The sequence below is a fragment of the Podarcis muralis genome, chromosome 7, assembly GCF_964188315.1.
Source record: "Podarcis muralis chromosome 7, rPodMur119.hap1.1, whole genome shotgun sequence".
In the NCBI taxonomy this organism is placed as follows: domain Eukaryota; kingdom Metazoa; phylum Chordata; class Lepidosauria; order Squamata; family Lacertidae; genus Podarcis; species Podarcis muralis.
Window position 1 is genome coordinate 87,831,035 of NC_135661.1, and position 18,015 is coordinate 87,849,049.

Consider the following 18,015-nt stretch of genomic DNA (forward strand, 5'->3'; position numbering starts at 1 on the left):
ATTTTTCTGGGGTCAATTATTTCTTCCCCTTGATCTATTACTTTATTTATAATTCTCTCTGTTTGTTTTTTTCTTTATAAACCAGGCTAACATCCTGCCGGGCTTGTTGGCCGATACAAAATATCTTCGTCTCATCCATTTAATTTTGTTTTCTACTTCTTTGTTTAATAGATTGGAAATGTGTGATTGTAGGATCTTTATATTTTGATTTATCCTTTCATTTTTTGGATTTTTAATCAGTTATTTTTCATTGTCTCTTACCTGTCTCATTATTTCTTGTATGTTATTTTCCTTTTTCTTCTTTATCCGAACCATTTGTTGTATCCCAAAACCGCTCATGTAGGCCTTGCTTGTGTCCCAAATTACATTTATATCTGATCCTTGTGTTTTATTAATTTCAAATAATTCTACCAGCATTTCTTTTGCTCTTTCGACTATTGGTTTGTCCCTCCAGTTCGTTTTGTTTTGTTTTGCTGCTGCTACTGTCAAATTCAATGATGTCTAGGAGGAGGGACATAAAAATTTGCTTGGAGGCTGGTATTAGAGCCCTGAGCAGGAGGCAAGCTGCTCTCCCCACCCTCCACCCCACCTGCCATAACCTGGATTTAAAAAGAAAAGGCAATTGAATGGATAGAGTTGCTGGATGCAAAACGAAACTTTTGGTTCTTCTAAACTCCTCCTTCCATTTCCTATCCACAAGCTCCATTATTTTAAGGACTGATAGAAGAGATGTGCTTTTGGCACCTTAAACTTTTAAGGCATCTCCCTCCCCCGGCCAACCTAGTGCCCCCTGATTTCCTGGATTGCAATTCTCATAAGCCCCAGCAGCATATGACCGTGCTGGCTAACTCTGAGGGGAGTTGCAGTCCCAAACATCCAGTGGGCACTCACTTGGGGGAGGCTGTTTGATGCTTTAAAACTTTCATATGTAATAATAATAATAATAATAATAATAATAATAATAATAATAATTTATTATTTATACCCCACCCATCTGGCTGAGTTTCCCCAGCCACTCTGGGCAGCTCCCAATCAAGTGTTAAAAACAGTACAGTGTTAAATATTAAAAACTTCCCTGAACAGGGCTACCTTCAGATGTCTTTTAAAGATAGGAAAGCTGCTTATTTCCTTCACATCTGAAGGGAGGGTGTTCCACAGGGTGGGCGCCACTACCAAGAAGGCCCTCTGTCTGGTTCCCTGTAGCTTAGCTGCTCGCAATGAGGGAACCACCAGAAGGACCTCAGTGTCCAGGCTGAACAATGGGGGTGGAGATGCTCCTTCAGGTATACTGGACCGAGGCTGTTTAGGGCTTTAAAGGTCAGCACCAACACTTTGAATTGTGCTTGGAAACGTATTGGGAGCCAATGCAGATCTCTCAGGACCGCTGTATGATGGCCTCGGTCTCTGAGGTTCCACAAAATGGTTGTTTCTGCTGTAACACCTGCTCCTCTTGCAGCTGTTGCTTTTAAGCAATACTTTAAAAAAAACACATATAGGAGCAGGAACCCGCCATGAAGAAACTGCCATCTCATGCACCAAAAGCAGTTTACATTCTGGGGGTTGGGAGCAAAGGGCATACAGCCATAGACAGCATTTTCAGGGCTGGGCTGGGTACAAATTATGTTTGCCAAGGCTATGGGTTCTGCTATAAAGGTGAAGATTTCCAAGATTTGCACCAGTCACACTGATTTCTGTTTGCTTTCATCAGCCCCACCGTGCGAGGGCAGGTGTGTCTCTGTTAGTTCCCTAAGTCCCCAGATAAACCTCCCTCTCCATTTGCTTCGGGCATGTTGGAGCTGGCAGAAAGCCTCCTGGCCTTGCTGGTGGTTTGCCTTTCGGCCTTGGTCCTCCTCTCAGCATGGAGCCAAATGGCTCAGAGAAGGCAGCTGCCCCCGGGGCCTACACCCCTCCCCATCCTGGGCAACTTGCTGGATCTGAAGACCCATGACATGCTCACGTCGTTCAAGAAGGTAAGCCGTGGCGACGGCACCCGTCTTTGCCGAGGTCAGACTTTTTGTCCAGTCTTGTCCACTCTGGCTGGCAGCCCCAGCTCTCCAGAGCCTCAGCGGAAGAGATATCTTTGTCATCATCACCTGTATGATTTTAGCCTTTGAGGAGCCATGCCAGGGATCGCACCCAGGGCCTTTCCTGGAGGACCTTACGGTCTTCAAACAAAAACAACTTGGAGGTCCCAGGCCACAGGGAGGTTAGGCTGGCCTCAACCAGAGCCAGGGCTTTTTCAGCCGTGGCCCCGATCTGGTGGAACGCTCTGTCCCAAGAGACTAGGGCCCTGCGGGACTTGACATCTTTCCGCAGGGCCTGCAAGACAGAGCTGTTCCACCAGGTCTTTGGCCAAGGCACAGTCTGACCCCCTCCTTTGGTCATCCTCATAGAACTTTAGCCCAATGGTTGCCATGAATTTGATTTTGAATTGATTTTAGAATGAATTGATTTTAGAATGCTGTGTTAACTTTTATTGTTGTTAGCCGCTCTGAGCCCGGCTTTGGCTGGGGAGGACGGGATATAAATTATTTATTTATTTATTTATTATTATTATTATTATTATTATTCTGCGTGAGGACCAAGCAATCTACCATTGCCCCTTTCTGTTGAGGCTCTCCTGCCTCAGCACAAGTGCCAAGATGAGAATCCTGAGGGCTAGAACCTTGTCATTAAAAAAGAAAGAAAATGAAAGCGGGAGGACAAGGTGACCAAAAAAACAACAACCCTCCTCTCATTCTATTCTCTTTCTATTATTTCCTGCTTTTGTTAGGCTCTGCACTGAGTTCTTGTCTACCTAACATATAAAACTGCACTTTCCACTGTTGGTCTAGCTCCTTTTCTGCTGACTTTGCTGGATTCTCTGACCCTGAGCAAATTCATAGGCCTATCCCATTTCCCCTCTTTTAAGGAATACTTTGCAATCTATCATCTTTGCTTTGTTTTCACCTCTAAATTTCTATACCTCTCCCTCACACGCTTCCTTTCCTTTCTTGCATATCTTTCTACAGTGGTACCTCAGGTTATATACGCTTCAGGTTAAATACGCTTCAGGTTACAGGCTCCGCTAACCCAGAAATAGTGCTTCAGTTTAAGAACTTTGCTTCAGGATGAGAACAGAAATCGTGCTCTGGCGGCACAGCAGCAGCAGCAGGCCCCATTAGCTAAAGTGGTGCTTCAGGTTAAGAACAGTTTCAGGTTAAGAACGGACCTCAGGAACGAATTAAGGACTTAACCTGAGGTACCACTGTATCTGTTTTTAGATTGAAGGCCATTTCCAGGCACAAGTCTGGCTTATCGTTTGCAAGAGGAAAGCAAACGAGCAGATGCAACCAGCAGCAAATTCCAGTCTCTTTTAATTAACCGAAAGTGGGCCAAAGATGTGCATTAATAAACTGGGATTAATACCCACATCTGGCTACAGCGAGATAAGCTTGTGTGCCCATGGAGTTTGCAGAGGTGGTGGGTATTAAATTTCCCAGCCACCGCCTGTTCCCAAGAGGTGCAGCCCTTTGAAAGGGTATCGGGTTACCCTCTCGGAGAAAATGTGCCAAGGCTTGTCAGGGTGGCAAGGCGGGTGGAGCTCTTTCTGGGGGCAAAAGAAGAGCCTTGTGGCGAGAACAAAGACAAAGGGGGATTTACCACTGTGACTCCAGCGCTGGAACTGCGCCGGGGCCCTTGCGCCATGATCTGCGGCATTTTGGGAGGTAACGCAATAGCACCAAAACCGATACCAAGGCGCCCTTGTTGGTTCAGTTCCAGCGCCGTGAATGCAGCCAGTCCGGATTGGGCACCAGGTTGGGGCCTTGCTCCATGGCAGATCGGGTGCTTTGCATGCCAACAGGGAGCAGCAGTGGGACCGTCCTCCATTTAAGGCCTCGAAGAGCAGCAACTGATAGTCAAGTAGGAAACCTAGACGGTGCCGAGATGTTGCAGTGGGCGGCACTTCCCATCAGCCCCAGCCAGCACAGCAGTTGTCCCATCATCCCTAGCATTATGCAGCCACGCCGGTTGGGGCTGGTGGGAGTTGTAGTCAGGCCGTCTTAAGCATGTACGGTGCTGTGGTGCAAAGATCCCTTCGGCCCTCCACCCACTGTTTCCCAGAGTTGTTGACCTTTTCCCAAGCCTCTGTAGGGATCGTTCTCCACCCGCAGAGGCTTGGGAAGGAAGCTGCATGCCCGCCAGCCATATGGTTGATGGGGCGTAGCTGGAGGGCATGCAGGAGGCAAAGGGGAGGCCACCGGCAAAGCCGCACTGCTCCCCCACTCGCTTGGGCGCCCCTGAAAGGCTGGCGCCCTGGCACAACGCACCAGTAAACCCAATGGGAAGGACGGCTCTGGTTGTAGTTCAAAATATCTGGAGGGCATCAGGTTGGAGAGGGCTGTGCTAGATGGCCACGGCAGGAGGCAAAGGCTAGCAGGGATAGTAAAGGTAAAGGTAAAGGGACCCCTGACCATTAGGTCCAGTCGTGGCTGACTCTGGGGTTGTGGCGCTCATCTCGCTTTATTGGCCGAGGGAGCCGCCGTACAGCTTCCGGGTTATGTGGCCAGCATGACTGAACCGCTTCTGGAGAACCAGAGCAGCGCAGGGAAACACCGTTTACCTTCCTGCCAGAGCGGTACCTATTTATCTACTTGCACTTTGATGTGCTTTCGAACTGCTAGGTTGGCAGGAGCAGGGACCGAGCAACGGGAACTCACTCCGTCGCGGGGATTTGAACCGCCGACCTTCTGATCGGCAAGCCATAGACTCTGTGGTTTAACCTACAGCGCCACCCGTGTCCCATAGCAGGGATATTACTTCTTACTTATTAAATTTGTTAGTTTTTATTTATACTTTTCAAGTTTATACATTTCATTAGTTTTACGATCAATTTAACATTCAAAGTTTGACTTCCTTCCCCCACCCTTTCTGCAGTTCTTTAAATTAATTTTTTAATATCTTCTGCGTATCCAAATTCAGTCAATTTACTCATTTAATTATCTACTTTAAATAGACTCTCTTATGAAACTGCAGGTTATTACAATAATCCTGCCAATGTCTTTATCTGTTTGCAATTCATCTGTAAATATTCAATAAACCATTTCCAATATGTTATCTTCATATTGAGCCAGTGTGAGCCAGTGTGGTGTAGTAGTTAAGAGCGGTAGTCTCGTAATCTGGGGAACCGGGTTCGATTCCCCGCTCCTCCACATGCAGCTGCTGGGTGACCTTGGGCCAGTCACACTTCTCTGAAGTCTCTCAGCCCCACTCACCTCACAGAGTGTTTGTTGTGGGGGAGGAAGGGAAAGGAGATTGTTAGCCGCTTTGAGACTCCTGAAGGGGAGTGAAAGGCGGGATATCAAATCCAAACTCTTCTTCTTCTTCTTTTTCTTCATTTCTTATTCTTCCGGTAAGTTTCGCCATTTCTGCATATTCTTATGGAATTTGTTAGGCTTTTTATCTTGGCTCCAGACAACACAAAATAACTTACAGCCAATACAATATGTCTCAGGGAAGATCACTAATGACCCTGCCCGGTTCCCATTTCAGCTAAGAGACCAGTATGGACCAGTGTTCACAGTTCACTTGGGACCCAGACGGGTGGTCGTCTTGTATGGATACAAGGCCATCAAGGAAGCCCTGGTGGACCATGCCGAAGAGTTCAGTAGTAGAGGGTACTTGGCCACAGTGGACGACTTCGTTCAGGGTTTTGGTGAGTTCCAAAGGGATCAGTCAGTTACACGGAGCCACAGCAGAAATAAGTCTGTACTAGTCTTCCATATTAGTATATTTGCAGGGCCATTCCCAGTAAGCAACCCAACTGAAGCATGTTTGGCTACTCTAGAATCTCAACGGCCCGATGTCTTCACCTTCATCTGCTTTTGCAGTTGTTCTTATTTATGTAGCTCTCTAAGGAGCTCTGACCATAACACCTCTTTGTGTTGGACAACATCTCAGCACTTGCAAACAACCCTGGTTGCCTAGAGCAGTCCCCTTCAACCTTGGCGCCCAGATATTGGTGGACTACAATTCCCATCATCCTTGCTGAGCTGGCTGGGGATGTTGGGAGTACCAGTCCCAGCTGTAGGATATATCCAGCCTCGTATAACCAACATGTTTAACTCTAATTAATGGATGGAGGGGTTAAGACCACAGAGTAAGCTACCATGCCAAGCTTAGCTAAGCCACACACCCTCACCTTGGGAGAAGGTTTACCAAACCCTTTGTTCTCTATTGTTCCACCATGTGAACCCTGTCACTAAGGAGGTCTAACCTGGATGCTTAGACTTCATGGCTTTAGCAAGCCACCTTTGTACTTCTATACAAATAATTTAGAAACGTATACCACTTTTTCGAACCCAAGATACTACCTCTGTCTTTTCTGGAGGCAACTTTTGAAGAGTCTGTAAGTAAACCATTTTTAGTTTATCAACCAGGTCGTCTCCTTCTCAGCTAAGGGAAGCAGGGAGCTTTGGAAGTAGGGGATATTTTAAAGGTCTAACAGCCTTTATTTCAGGATTTAACCTCCTTCCATCAGGCCTGTAAGACAGAGCTATTCCACCTGGCCTTTAATTTGAATTCAGCCTGATCTTTTATTTCCCTTCCCTCCCCTATTATGAAGATCACCCGCTCTGAGACCCCACAGCTAATTCTCCCCTGGCCTCCTCGCTGGCCCAAGTAGGACCAATTCAGCCAGCTAGCCCTGGGGATTATCTAATGCTTATTAGATGGATTTCCCCTAAATTGATCTCTGAACTTTGAATTTTATTGTTATTCATGTTTTTATACTGCATTTTACGCTGCTTTTACAATTAAGTGTTTTAAATTTGTTGTTAGCCACCCTGAGCTAAACCCTGTGTTTAATGTTTTACAATTTTTTATGTGCTGTAAGACACCCAGAGTAGCTGAGGAAACCCAGCCAGATCGGGATAGAAATAATAAATTTATTATTTTTATTATTAAATGTATTGGCTCTATGAACCACCCAACATGAGAGCGGATTAATGTGCAAACAGTGTCACTCAGAAGAATGAGAGCAGTGGAAACACATCTGGAAGGATGGGAATCTGTAGAGTCCCCCATTTGCTGCCATTGGCTGCTTAGAGGGTTGGGTTTGGTTTGTTTGTTTGTTTTCTGCATTTTCAGGGATTGCTTTTGCCAACGGGGAACGCTGGAAGCAACTTCGGCGGTTCACCCTCAGCACCTTGAGGAATTTTGGAATGGGGAAGAGGTCCACCGAAGAGCGGATACAGGAAGAGTCCCAGTTCCTGTTGGAGGAATTCAGAAAAACCGACGGTCAGGATATTTTCCTCCTTTCTTGTACTGTGAAATAGGGGGGAGGCCGTAGCTCCATGGTAGAGCAACTGCTTGGCATGTAGGGTCACAGGTTCAATCCCCAATGGCATCGCAAGGTAATAATGCAGATGATATAATGCAGTGGTTGGTTTAATCACGGCTGGAGAGGGGGAGGCGGCCTATACGGCCTCGGTCCAGTATACCTGAAGGAGCATCTCCACCCCCATCGTTCTTCCCGGACGCTGAGGTCCAGCGCCGAGGGCCTTCTGGCGGTTCCCTCATTGCGAGAAGCAAAGCTACAGGGAACCAGGCAGAGGGCCTTCTCGGTGGTGGCACCCGCCCTGTGGAACACCCTCCCACGAGATGTCAAAGAGATAAACAACTACCTGACATTCAGAAGACATCTTAAGGCAGCCCTGTTCAGGGAAGTTTTTAACGTGTGATATTTTAGTGTATTTTTGGTTTCTATGGAAGCCGCCCAGAGTGGCTAGGGAGGCCCAGCCAGATGGGCGGGGTATAAATAATAAATTATTATTATTATTATTATTATTATTATTATTATTATTATTATTACTATAGGAAGGAAGTTGAGCAGTTGGGGGAGTGGTGCAGGAAAAACAACTTACAGTACTCCTTATCTTAAATAAAACAAAAGAGATCATTGTGGACTTTAGGAAATGTAAATTGAATATTCAGCCACTTATTATTGAGGGGAAGCCTGTGGAACAGGTCTCGGTGTTTTGATTTCTGGGAATGGAGTTGAGAGATGACCTAACCTGGGGAGAAAACAGCAAAGACCTGATGAAGAGAGCACAGCAGAGGTTATATTTTCTGAGAATCCTCCGGAAAAACAATCTCTCAAAGGACCTGTTGATGGCATTTTACCATTGCACTGTGGAGAGTGTATTAACTTATGGCCTCTGTGTGGTTTGGGAGCTGTAAAGACTGCGGAGAGAATAATTGGGTGCACTCTTCCCACCTTGGATCAAATCTATGCTGCCAGGTGCCATAAGAAAGCTGCAGAGATAGCGCAAGATAGTGCACACCCCAGAAATGATCTCTTTCCGCTTCTGCCTTCTGGAAGAAGTTACAGGGTTATAAAGACTAGGACTAGCCACCTGAGAAACAGTTTCTACCCAAATGCAATTCTGGTTCTAAACGCAGTATAAGGAGTCTCTATAGTATATTGTATTTTAAAATGGGGTATCAGAGTTGTTGTTGTCCATGCCTAAAGGACTGGCTCCCTTGACCCTTACTGATACATTTCAGTCAAGGTGGAAGATGATAGTAAATAAGAAAGTACTCAGTCTAGGATTCTCACCGAATGCCATTCTTGCCATGAGTTATGTAAGCCAAAGAAAACATACACCAACGCATCTGGGATATCAAGTTGCAAAATTATATAAATGCAGCTTCTGTTTTTCCAGCAGAGGGCAGGCTCTCATTCTTGCTGATCATCTGATCAATGTTACTATTCCAAAATTTAGGAAAGCATTAAATTTAACGTGCTTCCATCTGCAGAACTGAAGGGCAATATCCAGGGTTATCAATGGCCAGAGGGTTTGTTGACGAACATTGCTAATACATTCACAGCAAACTGAAGTCTGGAATGAATGCAATGAGAACAAGCGATCCCCTAAACCCCACCCACTGAATCCCAACCAGCCTCCAACCTCTCTGTCTTCCAGCCACCATATTCCCAGTTGCTGTTCTCTACTCAATTCCCTCCTCCCTCTTACACTCTTCCCTCACCTCCCAATGCCAAACACAGTTCATGCCAAGTGCACAGAACAGGCGGACAGCTCCTGAAAGGGTGGGTAGGTCAGGGGCCGTTGGCTTGCCTACTCTGCAGGCTAAGGCCCAGACTTGCAAAGTTCATCACTAGCAAAAGACAAAGGTTGAATCCTGGTTTCCATGTCATGGCTTCCATTCTCCCTGCAGGTTCCCCTTTTGACCCCACATTCTTCCTGAGCCGGTCTGTTTCCAACGTCATCTGCTCCATCGTTTTTGGTCGGCGCTTTGACTACGAAGACAAAGACTTCCTCTCGTTGCTGGCCAAGATCAATGAGAATTTTGTGCTGATGAGCAACACCTGGGGCCAGGTGAGAACTTTGGCTGGGGAGAGAGGAAGGTGGGCTTGAGCTGTTGCCCTGCTCTTCTCCCAGAGGAACCGCCCCTTTCTCGTCACTGGAGGCCAAGGCTGGCAGCAAATCCAGCCTGATGAATCTTTAACTTAGTTGTGATTTGAACAGCACACAGGTCGACAGAGTTCGGCCCTTCCGCACAAAATTTTGTTGAGTCACTTTCTTTGGTAGGCTTCCAGGTCTGAGAGGAGAGGCAAGATCAGGTGACATTGTTGTTTTTCTACTTCGGGAAGCATAATGAGGCAGCAGGACAAACCAAAGGAAGGTTCACTGACGTGCTTTTTTTAATGTATGGAGTTTTATTGCCACCAGTTTGACAAGTGTTCTGTTTCCACCTGTCTAAGGTGCTTCCAGGTGGGAGGCCTAGCTTAGCAAACAGGTCATTCAGACATAGGCAACCATTTCTGCTTTTAATTTGGCAGATTTTCTGCGGGAAAGGGCAAACCCAGGTGAAATGGGAGGAAATACAGGCTGGCATTTAGATGCTGATGATGTGGGAGCAGCTAAAATCTTGCCCCATAACCAGTCACCACTTAGAAAAGCATTCACAGCTTTGTGTCTTCAGTGTATGCCTTCCGCATATCTAGTAAAGGTAAAGGGACCCCTGACCATTAGGTCCAGTCGTGACCGACTCTGGGGTTGCGCGCTCTATAGGCCGAGGGATCTGGCGTTTGTCCGCAGACAGCTTCTGGGTCATGTGGCCAGCATGACTAAGCCGCTTCTGGTGAACCAGAGCAGCGCACGGAAACGCCGTTTACCTTCCCGCCGGAGCGGTACCTATTTATCTACTTGCACTTTGACGTGCTTTCGAACTGCTAGGTTGGCAGGAGCAGGGACCGAGCAATGGGAGCTCAGGATTTGAACCGCCAACCTTCTGATCGGCAAGTCCTAGGCTCTGTGGTTTAACCCACAGCGCCACCTGCGTCCCTTCCGCATATCTAACAGGAAGATTTAATAACACCCCCGTGTATCAAAGACTCTGAGTCGGGGGAGGTGAAGGACATTCAACACTATTTGTTACGATGTCCTTTGCTCTCTCTCCAACCGAACTCCCCTTGAGCAAATCTCTATTTCGCTGGCTATCAACAGCGTATTTATTACTGCACAGGTTGCAAAATTTGCCCTAGCCGCAAGTAAGTTGAGAGCTAGGCACCAAGATAAGTATCATAAGTGTGGAAAAAGTGGAGTGATTAACATATGCAGGTGTGATTTTTGCATTTTTGCATGTTTGCTTTGCTGTTGTTGCTGTTCAGTTTTAAATTAATTATCTGTGTCCTACGCATTGTGACGGCTTATAGCTTTTCGCAATAAAGATTTCATTCATTCATTCGTAATCAGCCCAGAAACACCCTGGGAGAGTTCTGGGTGGCTCTTCTTGAGACCACCCCACCTTTTCCAGAGGGGAGACCCCAGATTTAAGACCCACTGAAGAAGACTTGCTAAAACAGATAAGACTACATGGGGGGGGGGGGAGCATAAGATTTTTAGGAAGAGGGAAAATGTAAAGGCAAAGGTAAAGAGACCCCTGACCATTAGGTTCAGTCGTGACTGACTCTGGGGTTGCAGTGCTCATCTCGCTTTATTGGCCGAGGGAGCCAGCATACAGCTTCCGGGTCATGTGGCCAGCATGACTAAGCCGCTTCTGGCGAACCAGAGCAGCGCACGGAAACGCCGTTTACCTTCCCGCCGGAGCGGTACCTATTTATCTACTTGCACTTTGATGTGCTATTGAACTGCTAGGTTGGCAGGAGAGGGAAAATGAGACCACTGTAATTGGCCTCCTGGGAGCGACATCCAGGAGCAGGTAGCACTAAAAGAAAACTGGTGACACCAAAGATGGTAGCGAGTGATCGAAGGTGATGGAAATCTCTTTGGTGGGGAAGTTTTTGAAAATCAGAAAGGGTATCAAGAAGATGGAGAACACAAGAGACTCGTGCAGCCTTCCCCAACCTGGTGTTTTCCAGATGTTTTGGACTCCAGGTTCTCTCAAATTCCAATTCCAGTGGGGCAGAGTTGCCGCAATAGCCTCCAAACAGTGGAGTCAACTGCTGCTTACCTGGACAAGTCGGGGCCAGGTGGGGGCAAGGTCTGGGCTGTACAGATACATAATGTGCTGATCCCGGGGGCTAACCGAGAGGCGAGGTCCGAGTCCAGTCCGAGGTCGATGGTGCGGTGTGGAGGCTGTCCGTCAAAGCTGTAGCTGGGTCCAAGGCAGGGAGTCGGGAGGAGTCAGGAACTCTGGCAGAAGAGCAGGACAGGATGCAGGCAGGAACAGGCTAGCAACAATGTTGCTCCTGCAACCTGGGACTTGGGCTGGCTGGCTTTTATCTGCCCCAAGGCATAGGGCAGCCCTGGTCCACAGGTGACTCACCTTTCCTGGCCTGGAGGCGAGCACTCCCCCCTGTGAGAACTTAGTTCCCTCCGCCTCTCTGCCCTGAGCCTCTGCAGCTCAGGAGAGGCTGGAGGGTTTCCGGACCCAGAGGCAACCTCACATTCCCCTGACGGGGCTGAGAGTGGAGCACCTGTAGGCAATGGGTCCTCCATCACCTCAGGGGCCAGAGCAGACTCAGCTGGCGCCTGCACCTGAGGATCCAGCACAGGTGAGGGCCCTTCAGGTTCAAGCCCCAGCCCCGGTTCAGCTGGTTCTGGAGGCGGGGACTCCTGTGCAGGCTGGGAATCCTCAGGTTCAGCCTCTGAGTCTGAATCCCAGGCCATCACACATAATGGTGGAGGCCTCGCCACCAACTCGCCCGTCTCTCCTGGACTCCACCATCATGGAGGGCACCAGGTAAGGGAGGACTGCCGTAACCCTTACTCAATCTCTATTTCATAATGAGCCATCATTGAGGGAAGGCTGTGGGTGTCAGAAGCAACATCAAGGTGCTTGAAGGACGAATGCTCAAAACGTGACAGATCGTTGCTCTTTGTGCAGCTGTACGAGATGTTTCCATGGATCATGAGGTTCCTGCCAGGGCCCCACAAGAAGATGTTTCGGAACTTGGATGACATCTATGACTTTGTGGCCGAGAGGGTCAAGGTGAACGAAGCATCGCTGGACCCCGACAACCCCCGGGATTTTATCGACTGCTTCCTTATTCAAATGAAAAAGGTATCCTCCTTTTATAACCGTGGGTTATGAAAGGCTAGTTGCCCATAGTAACGACCTTCTCCAGCCTCAACCAGCCCAATGAAGATGACTCCCTTGGGGGTCTTCAGAGGTGAAATGAGGCAAATGGAGACCACAGAGGGAGGGGAGGGAGGGTGGTCTACAGGCAGGCTAGCTGGACTGATATCCTTCAGGCACCAGGGCAAGACTTCTTTATTGTCTACCCGGACCCTGAGATCATCTTCTGAGGCCCTTCTTCGTGTGCCGCCTCCTCGAGAGGTCCAGAGGGTGGCAAGAGAATGGCACCTTGTCTGCAGTGGCTCCCGGTCTGTGGAATGCTCTCCCCAGGGAAGTTTGCCTGGTGCCTTCACTGTACACTGTTAGGCACCAGGCAAAAACGTTCCTTTTTAACCAGACCTTTGGTTGACCTGATGGGCATCCCATACCCTTTTAAAATGTGGCTCTTTTGGGCGGGGTTATTGGGTTATTGCTTTTATTTTGATTTTATGCATTTTGATATTTTCTGTGAACTGCCCTGAGACCTCTGGGTATAGGTCAGTAGATGAATTCAATAAATTATTATATATAATATAATATAATATAATATAATATAATATAATATAATAATATAATATAATATTGGGCCAGCCTTATTAGATCTTTTCAGCTCTGTTTTAAAAGCTGGCACTTTCTGGCTGCTCCACTCTTTCTTATGAAGTATTATATTAAGTGACTGGTTAATCTTTTGTTTGTGTGTGTGTGTGTTTTAAATCGAAATTTGTAATCTGCTCTAGGGGCACATATACTGAAGAGTGGAATATAAACTTATAAATAAAAGTGTGCTCCTACATGGGGAGGGATGGGGAGAGACTGGCAAAGAGAATCTGTGGCAAAGCAACTGCCATGCTGGCTCGTTGTGGCCAGCGTGGAATGTGGGCAGCTAATTTCTCTTCCCCCCCCCCCCCCGCCTTTGACTTTGCCCCCCGTTTGGCTTCAGTGGAAGAGACTCTAGTACACTTAAGAGTCATGGCTGGTCTAGATCTAGTCCTATGAGTTTGGGGGGGGGAGATGCCAGGTGATCCATCTCACAGGCTCCTGTGGCCTCTCAGTCACGCTCCCCAGGGAGCAGAGGATTGCTCCCTAAATAAATAGAATAATGACGGCAGCCTACCTTGCAGGCCTGTTGTGTTTGAGAGAAGCGTGTGAACACCTTAAGGGCATTGCCTTTTAAAGACGGGATTTAAAGGCGGAGTAAGAGATCGGCCATTTTGTGGAGATAACCAATTTGAAGAGCATGGTAGGCAGTTTTCCACCTGACCTATGAGGCGGGAACCAGACTCACCCATCTCTGCTTCAGATTCCTGGGAGGCCAGAGGGACACTGCCCTGCTGTGAGGACTGATGAGCCCGGACTCACTGGAACAAACTTTGGGGTTGGGGCAAATGTCAAAAATACTTTTAAATGTTTTAAATTTGGGGGGTTTTGTTTTGTTTTTGCTCTGTTGGTGGTGGGATAAACCTTTAGTTGGGGCTGGGGGTTAGTTTAAGAATAATAATTACAATTATTATTAGTGTCTACTGTTTTGTTGGTTTATTGGTTTATTGTATAGTTTGTGTTCTGTTCTTAAGGGGAGATGGCCAGGGTTGCCAAGGAGTGGACCCCAGGCAACGGAATGGCTGGGGCAGGTTCCACAGGGGGGATACACTGGGACACCCGATCTCAGTGATCACGGGCAGGAGGAGAAAACTATCCCTGCCTCCGGGAAGTTTAGGGAAGTTTTCAATATTCTGTTGGGAGCCACCCAGAGTGGCTAGGGAAACCCAGCCAGAGGGGTGGCGTGTAAATAAATAAAAATTATTGTTCTTGTTGTTGAAGGAGAGCAAAAACCCTCTGAGCGAGTTTCATCTCAAAACGATGATCATGACTGTTCTCAACCTGTTCGTTGCTGGGACTGAGACCGTGAGCTCCACACTCCGTTTCGGATTCCTGATTCTGATGAAATATCCAGAGGTGCAAGGTAATAGGGGACGGATGCGAGCCAAGGGAGGGCATTTACAGGTTAAGTTTAAAAAGGGATGCATTATCTTAGGGAGTGGGGTTGGCCATCTTTTGTGGGCCAGCAGTGGGTGATGCAGTCTTAATTTGAGGCTTCTCCACCCAGAAGGAGAGAAAATAGGGAGTTGGTGGAGGGCACAGAACCTGGAGGTCAGTCTGCCAGCCCTCAAGAGTTGCCTGTTTGATCTCAGCCAGGAAGGAGTTCCCACAGAACCAGACCCACAGCCGTACCTGTGTAATATTCAGGACTCAGTACATGCTGTCCAGCTGAACCACAGGGGACCACTGAAGCCCTCAGTGATCAGGCAGGGAATTAGGCAATCCTTAAGGTATCCTGGGCCCAAATTTCTTAAGGGCCTTGTAAATTAATATTACCCATGGGACTCAGTTTTAATATCCTCCTTCTGGCACATTCCCAGAGACACCATATAAGCAAGACGCCAAGAAGATCTCCTTAGGAAAAATTGGCTATTTTTTCTGAACATTGTGTATCTAAGCAAGACCTCCAAGGGAAGCACCTTGGGGGCTATAATCCATTGGCAGTAGGGAAGGGGGGGGATTCAATTCAGTTCACATTTAAAGACACTTTCTGAAACCGTACGCAAACTGAAACACAGCCAGTCTTCAAAATTCACGCTTATCTGAATTTTGCGAGGCGGCATCCCAGTCAAGTAACATGCATAAGAATGCATGTTTCTTTGAATGTTAATGGCTTTAAAAATAAAACAAAGAGAAATAAAATAGAACACATTTTAAAGAAAAAAAATAGGACATAATTTGCCTGCAGGAAACACATGTGGCTAGAAGACACAGAAGAGTATTGAATAACAAGAAATTAGAAACTGAATTTATCACCTCTGGTATCCAAAAAGGGGGGTAATTGTTATATATGTAAACCCAAAAATAGCGTCGAAATTCATTTTTAAAGATGAAGAAGGCAGATTACTGGGTGAGCAATTAACAAGAGGGATAGAAAATATAATAGCTGTAGGAATTTGTGCACCAAATGGAAATAAAACACAGTATTTTAAATCAGCTGAGGAAAAATTGTTAGAACATATCAATGAAGAGATTATTCTAATGGGTTATCTTAATGGGGTCATCTCACTGGAATTAGATAGAACAGAAAGAGGGGAGAAATCAAAAGAAGGGAGACTTCCACAATCCTTCTTCCAAATGGCAGAAGATTTAAATTTAAAAGGCGCATGGAGACATAAATACCCAAATGAAAAACAATTCATGCATCACTCAGAGGCACAACAATCGGCAGGAAGAATTGATGGGATCTGGGTTACAAACAATTTAACCTTGAAAATTAGAAAGGTAGAAATACAACCTAAATCAGTATCAGATCACAACCCAATCATGTTAGAGTTGAGAAGTGCTAGAGTCCTGTCTAGTCAAGTTGCGTGGGATCAATTCCAATCTGTTACCTCTGAGGATATGGACAGGCTGCTTGGACGAGTGAAACCACCACCTGTCTCCTTGATCCTTGCCCACACTGAGGTCCCCGCTCCTGCCACTCACCACCTGACCCAAGGCGGGGCCTGACAGGCCTCACAAGGACTGCTGTTGCTGCCCAGGAGGATTCCCCTGTGTGAGTGCCTGAGGGTCCTGCTCCTGTCACTCACCACCTAGCCCAGGGCGGGGCCTGACAGGCCTCATAAGGACAGTTGCTGCTACTGCTGCTGCTGTCCAGGACGACTCGGAGGGGCGCAGAGTTCTTTTTAAAATGTTTTAAAAGTTTCTTTTTTCCTTTTGAATTTTTTGTATGTGGGGGTGGGGTGGGGGTGGGATGGATGTTTGGTTGGGCTTGGGAATTTGTTTGATTTTAATGTATTTGTAATTTTTATAGTTTTTTGTTTGTATTCTTTTTTGTTTTTTTAAGGTTTTATTTTGTTCTTAAGGGGAGGGGTCAGGGCTGCCAGGGAGTGGGTCCCAGTCAACAAAATGGCTGGGGCATGTTCCACAGGAGGGGATGCACTGGGACAACCGATCTCAGTGATCACGGGTAGGAGGAGGTGTTACGCTAAGACCAGACTATGTCATTACAGAGGAGGCAGGTTTAGTCATTGTCTGAGGACTATCCCTGCCTCCGGCTCTGGTCCTGACCAGACGGATACTAAAATCAGCAAGGGATACCCACATGACCTGAAGGTGCTGCTGGCGACTGGTGACTGAGAGCAGCTGCTGAGACCACATAACACCCTTTTCCCCTAGATATTTTTGTGGAAGTAAACTAAATAATAAAAATCAAAAAGCTTAGTTTATTTCCACAATATAATATTTCTAGTTGATTACTTCTCGTTTCAGGGATTTTCAAGGTATTTCATTTGTTTTGTGCAATTTCTAGATATGTTTGGGCTACCAGCTTGCCCAATACTTCTGCCCAAAGTATTGCGCCCAACCAGCTGATTTTGGGTTGACTCTTGAATACCCCTCTGTCCATGTCCAGAGGGAGTGGGAGGGTCAGAGGAGGAGATTAAGTTGCCTTCGGTGTCTAAGTATTTTGCTAACTTGAGGCAGACATTGTCTGACATCTGGCAACTTGCCAATGAGAATTTGGAGGGCGCTCAGTTGGAACAGAAATGTTTTTATGATTTGAAGGGGGTTACAAAAAGTTTTGAAGTGGGAGATTGGGTTTTAGTGTTGAAACCCACCAGACCCCACAAACTGGCAGTCAAATGGCATGGGCCTGGCATAGTGAAGGCCAAGTTGAGCTCTGTGCACTATCTGGTGGAATGCCAGGAGCTGCATGAAGCATCTAGAGAATATCATGCCAGTTCTTTGAAAAGGTACCTTGGTGGAATTAAGGAGTAAAAGAACAAAACTCTTTTAGGTGGAGAATGAACAAAAATCTGTTCGAGAACCAAGAAGTAGTGGAAAAAGCAAATGAGGTCTTAAAAGAACACTTTAAATGGAATCTACATAAGGAAATAAGATTAAATATAGTGTGATGGCCTGGGAATCAGATTCAGAGGCTGAACCTGAGGATTCCCAGCCTGCACAGGAGTCCCCGCCTCCAGGGCCAGCTGAGCTGGGGCAGAGGCTTGAACCTGAAGGCCCCTCACCTGTGCCGGATCCTCAGGAGCAGACACCAGCTGAATCCACTCTGGCTCCAGAGGTGATGGAGGACCCATTGCCTGCAGGTGCTCCTCTCCCAGCCCTGTCAGGGGAAGAGGAGGTTGCCTCTGGGTCCGGTAACCCTCCAGCCTCTCCTGAGCTGCAGAGGCTCAGGGCAGAGAGGCGGAGGCAACTACGTTCTCTCAGGAGGAGTGCTCACCTCCAGGCCAGGAGAGGCGAGTCACCTGTGGACCGGGGCTGCCCTATGCCTCAGAGGAGATAAAGGCCAGCCCACCCCGTCCCAGGTTGTGGGAGCAACATCGCAAGATGGCGACGGAGACAGCAGCCTAGTCAGACTCTTCTGCTTTT

The 18,015-nt window shown here is 47.2% G+C and overlaps 1 protein-coding gene across 1 annotated transcript in view; it reads left to right on the plus strand.

The window, feature by feature from the left end:
• Positions 1-1,675: 1,675 nt before the first annotated feature.
• Positions 1,676-18,015, plus strand: part of LOC114589417 (cytochrome P450 2G1-like) — a 28,192-nt gene continuing 11,852 nt past the window's right edge. Inside the window, exons 1-6 of the mRNA XM_077932361.1 lie at positions 1,676-1,970; positions 5,533-5,695; positions 7,129-7,278; positions 9,220-9,380; positions 12,355-12,531; positions 14,404-14,545. Of these exons, the coding sequence (XP_077788487.1) occupies positions 1,788-1,970; positions 5,533-5,695; positions 7,129-7,278; positions 9,220-9,380; positions 12,355-12,531; positions 14,404-14,545 (976 nt within the window). The 5' untranslated portion in view covers positions 1,676-1,787. The remainder of the gene's footprint in view (positions 1,971-5,532; positions 5,696-7,128; positions 7,279-9,219; positions 9,381-12,354; positions 12,532-14,403; positions 14,546-18,015) is intronic.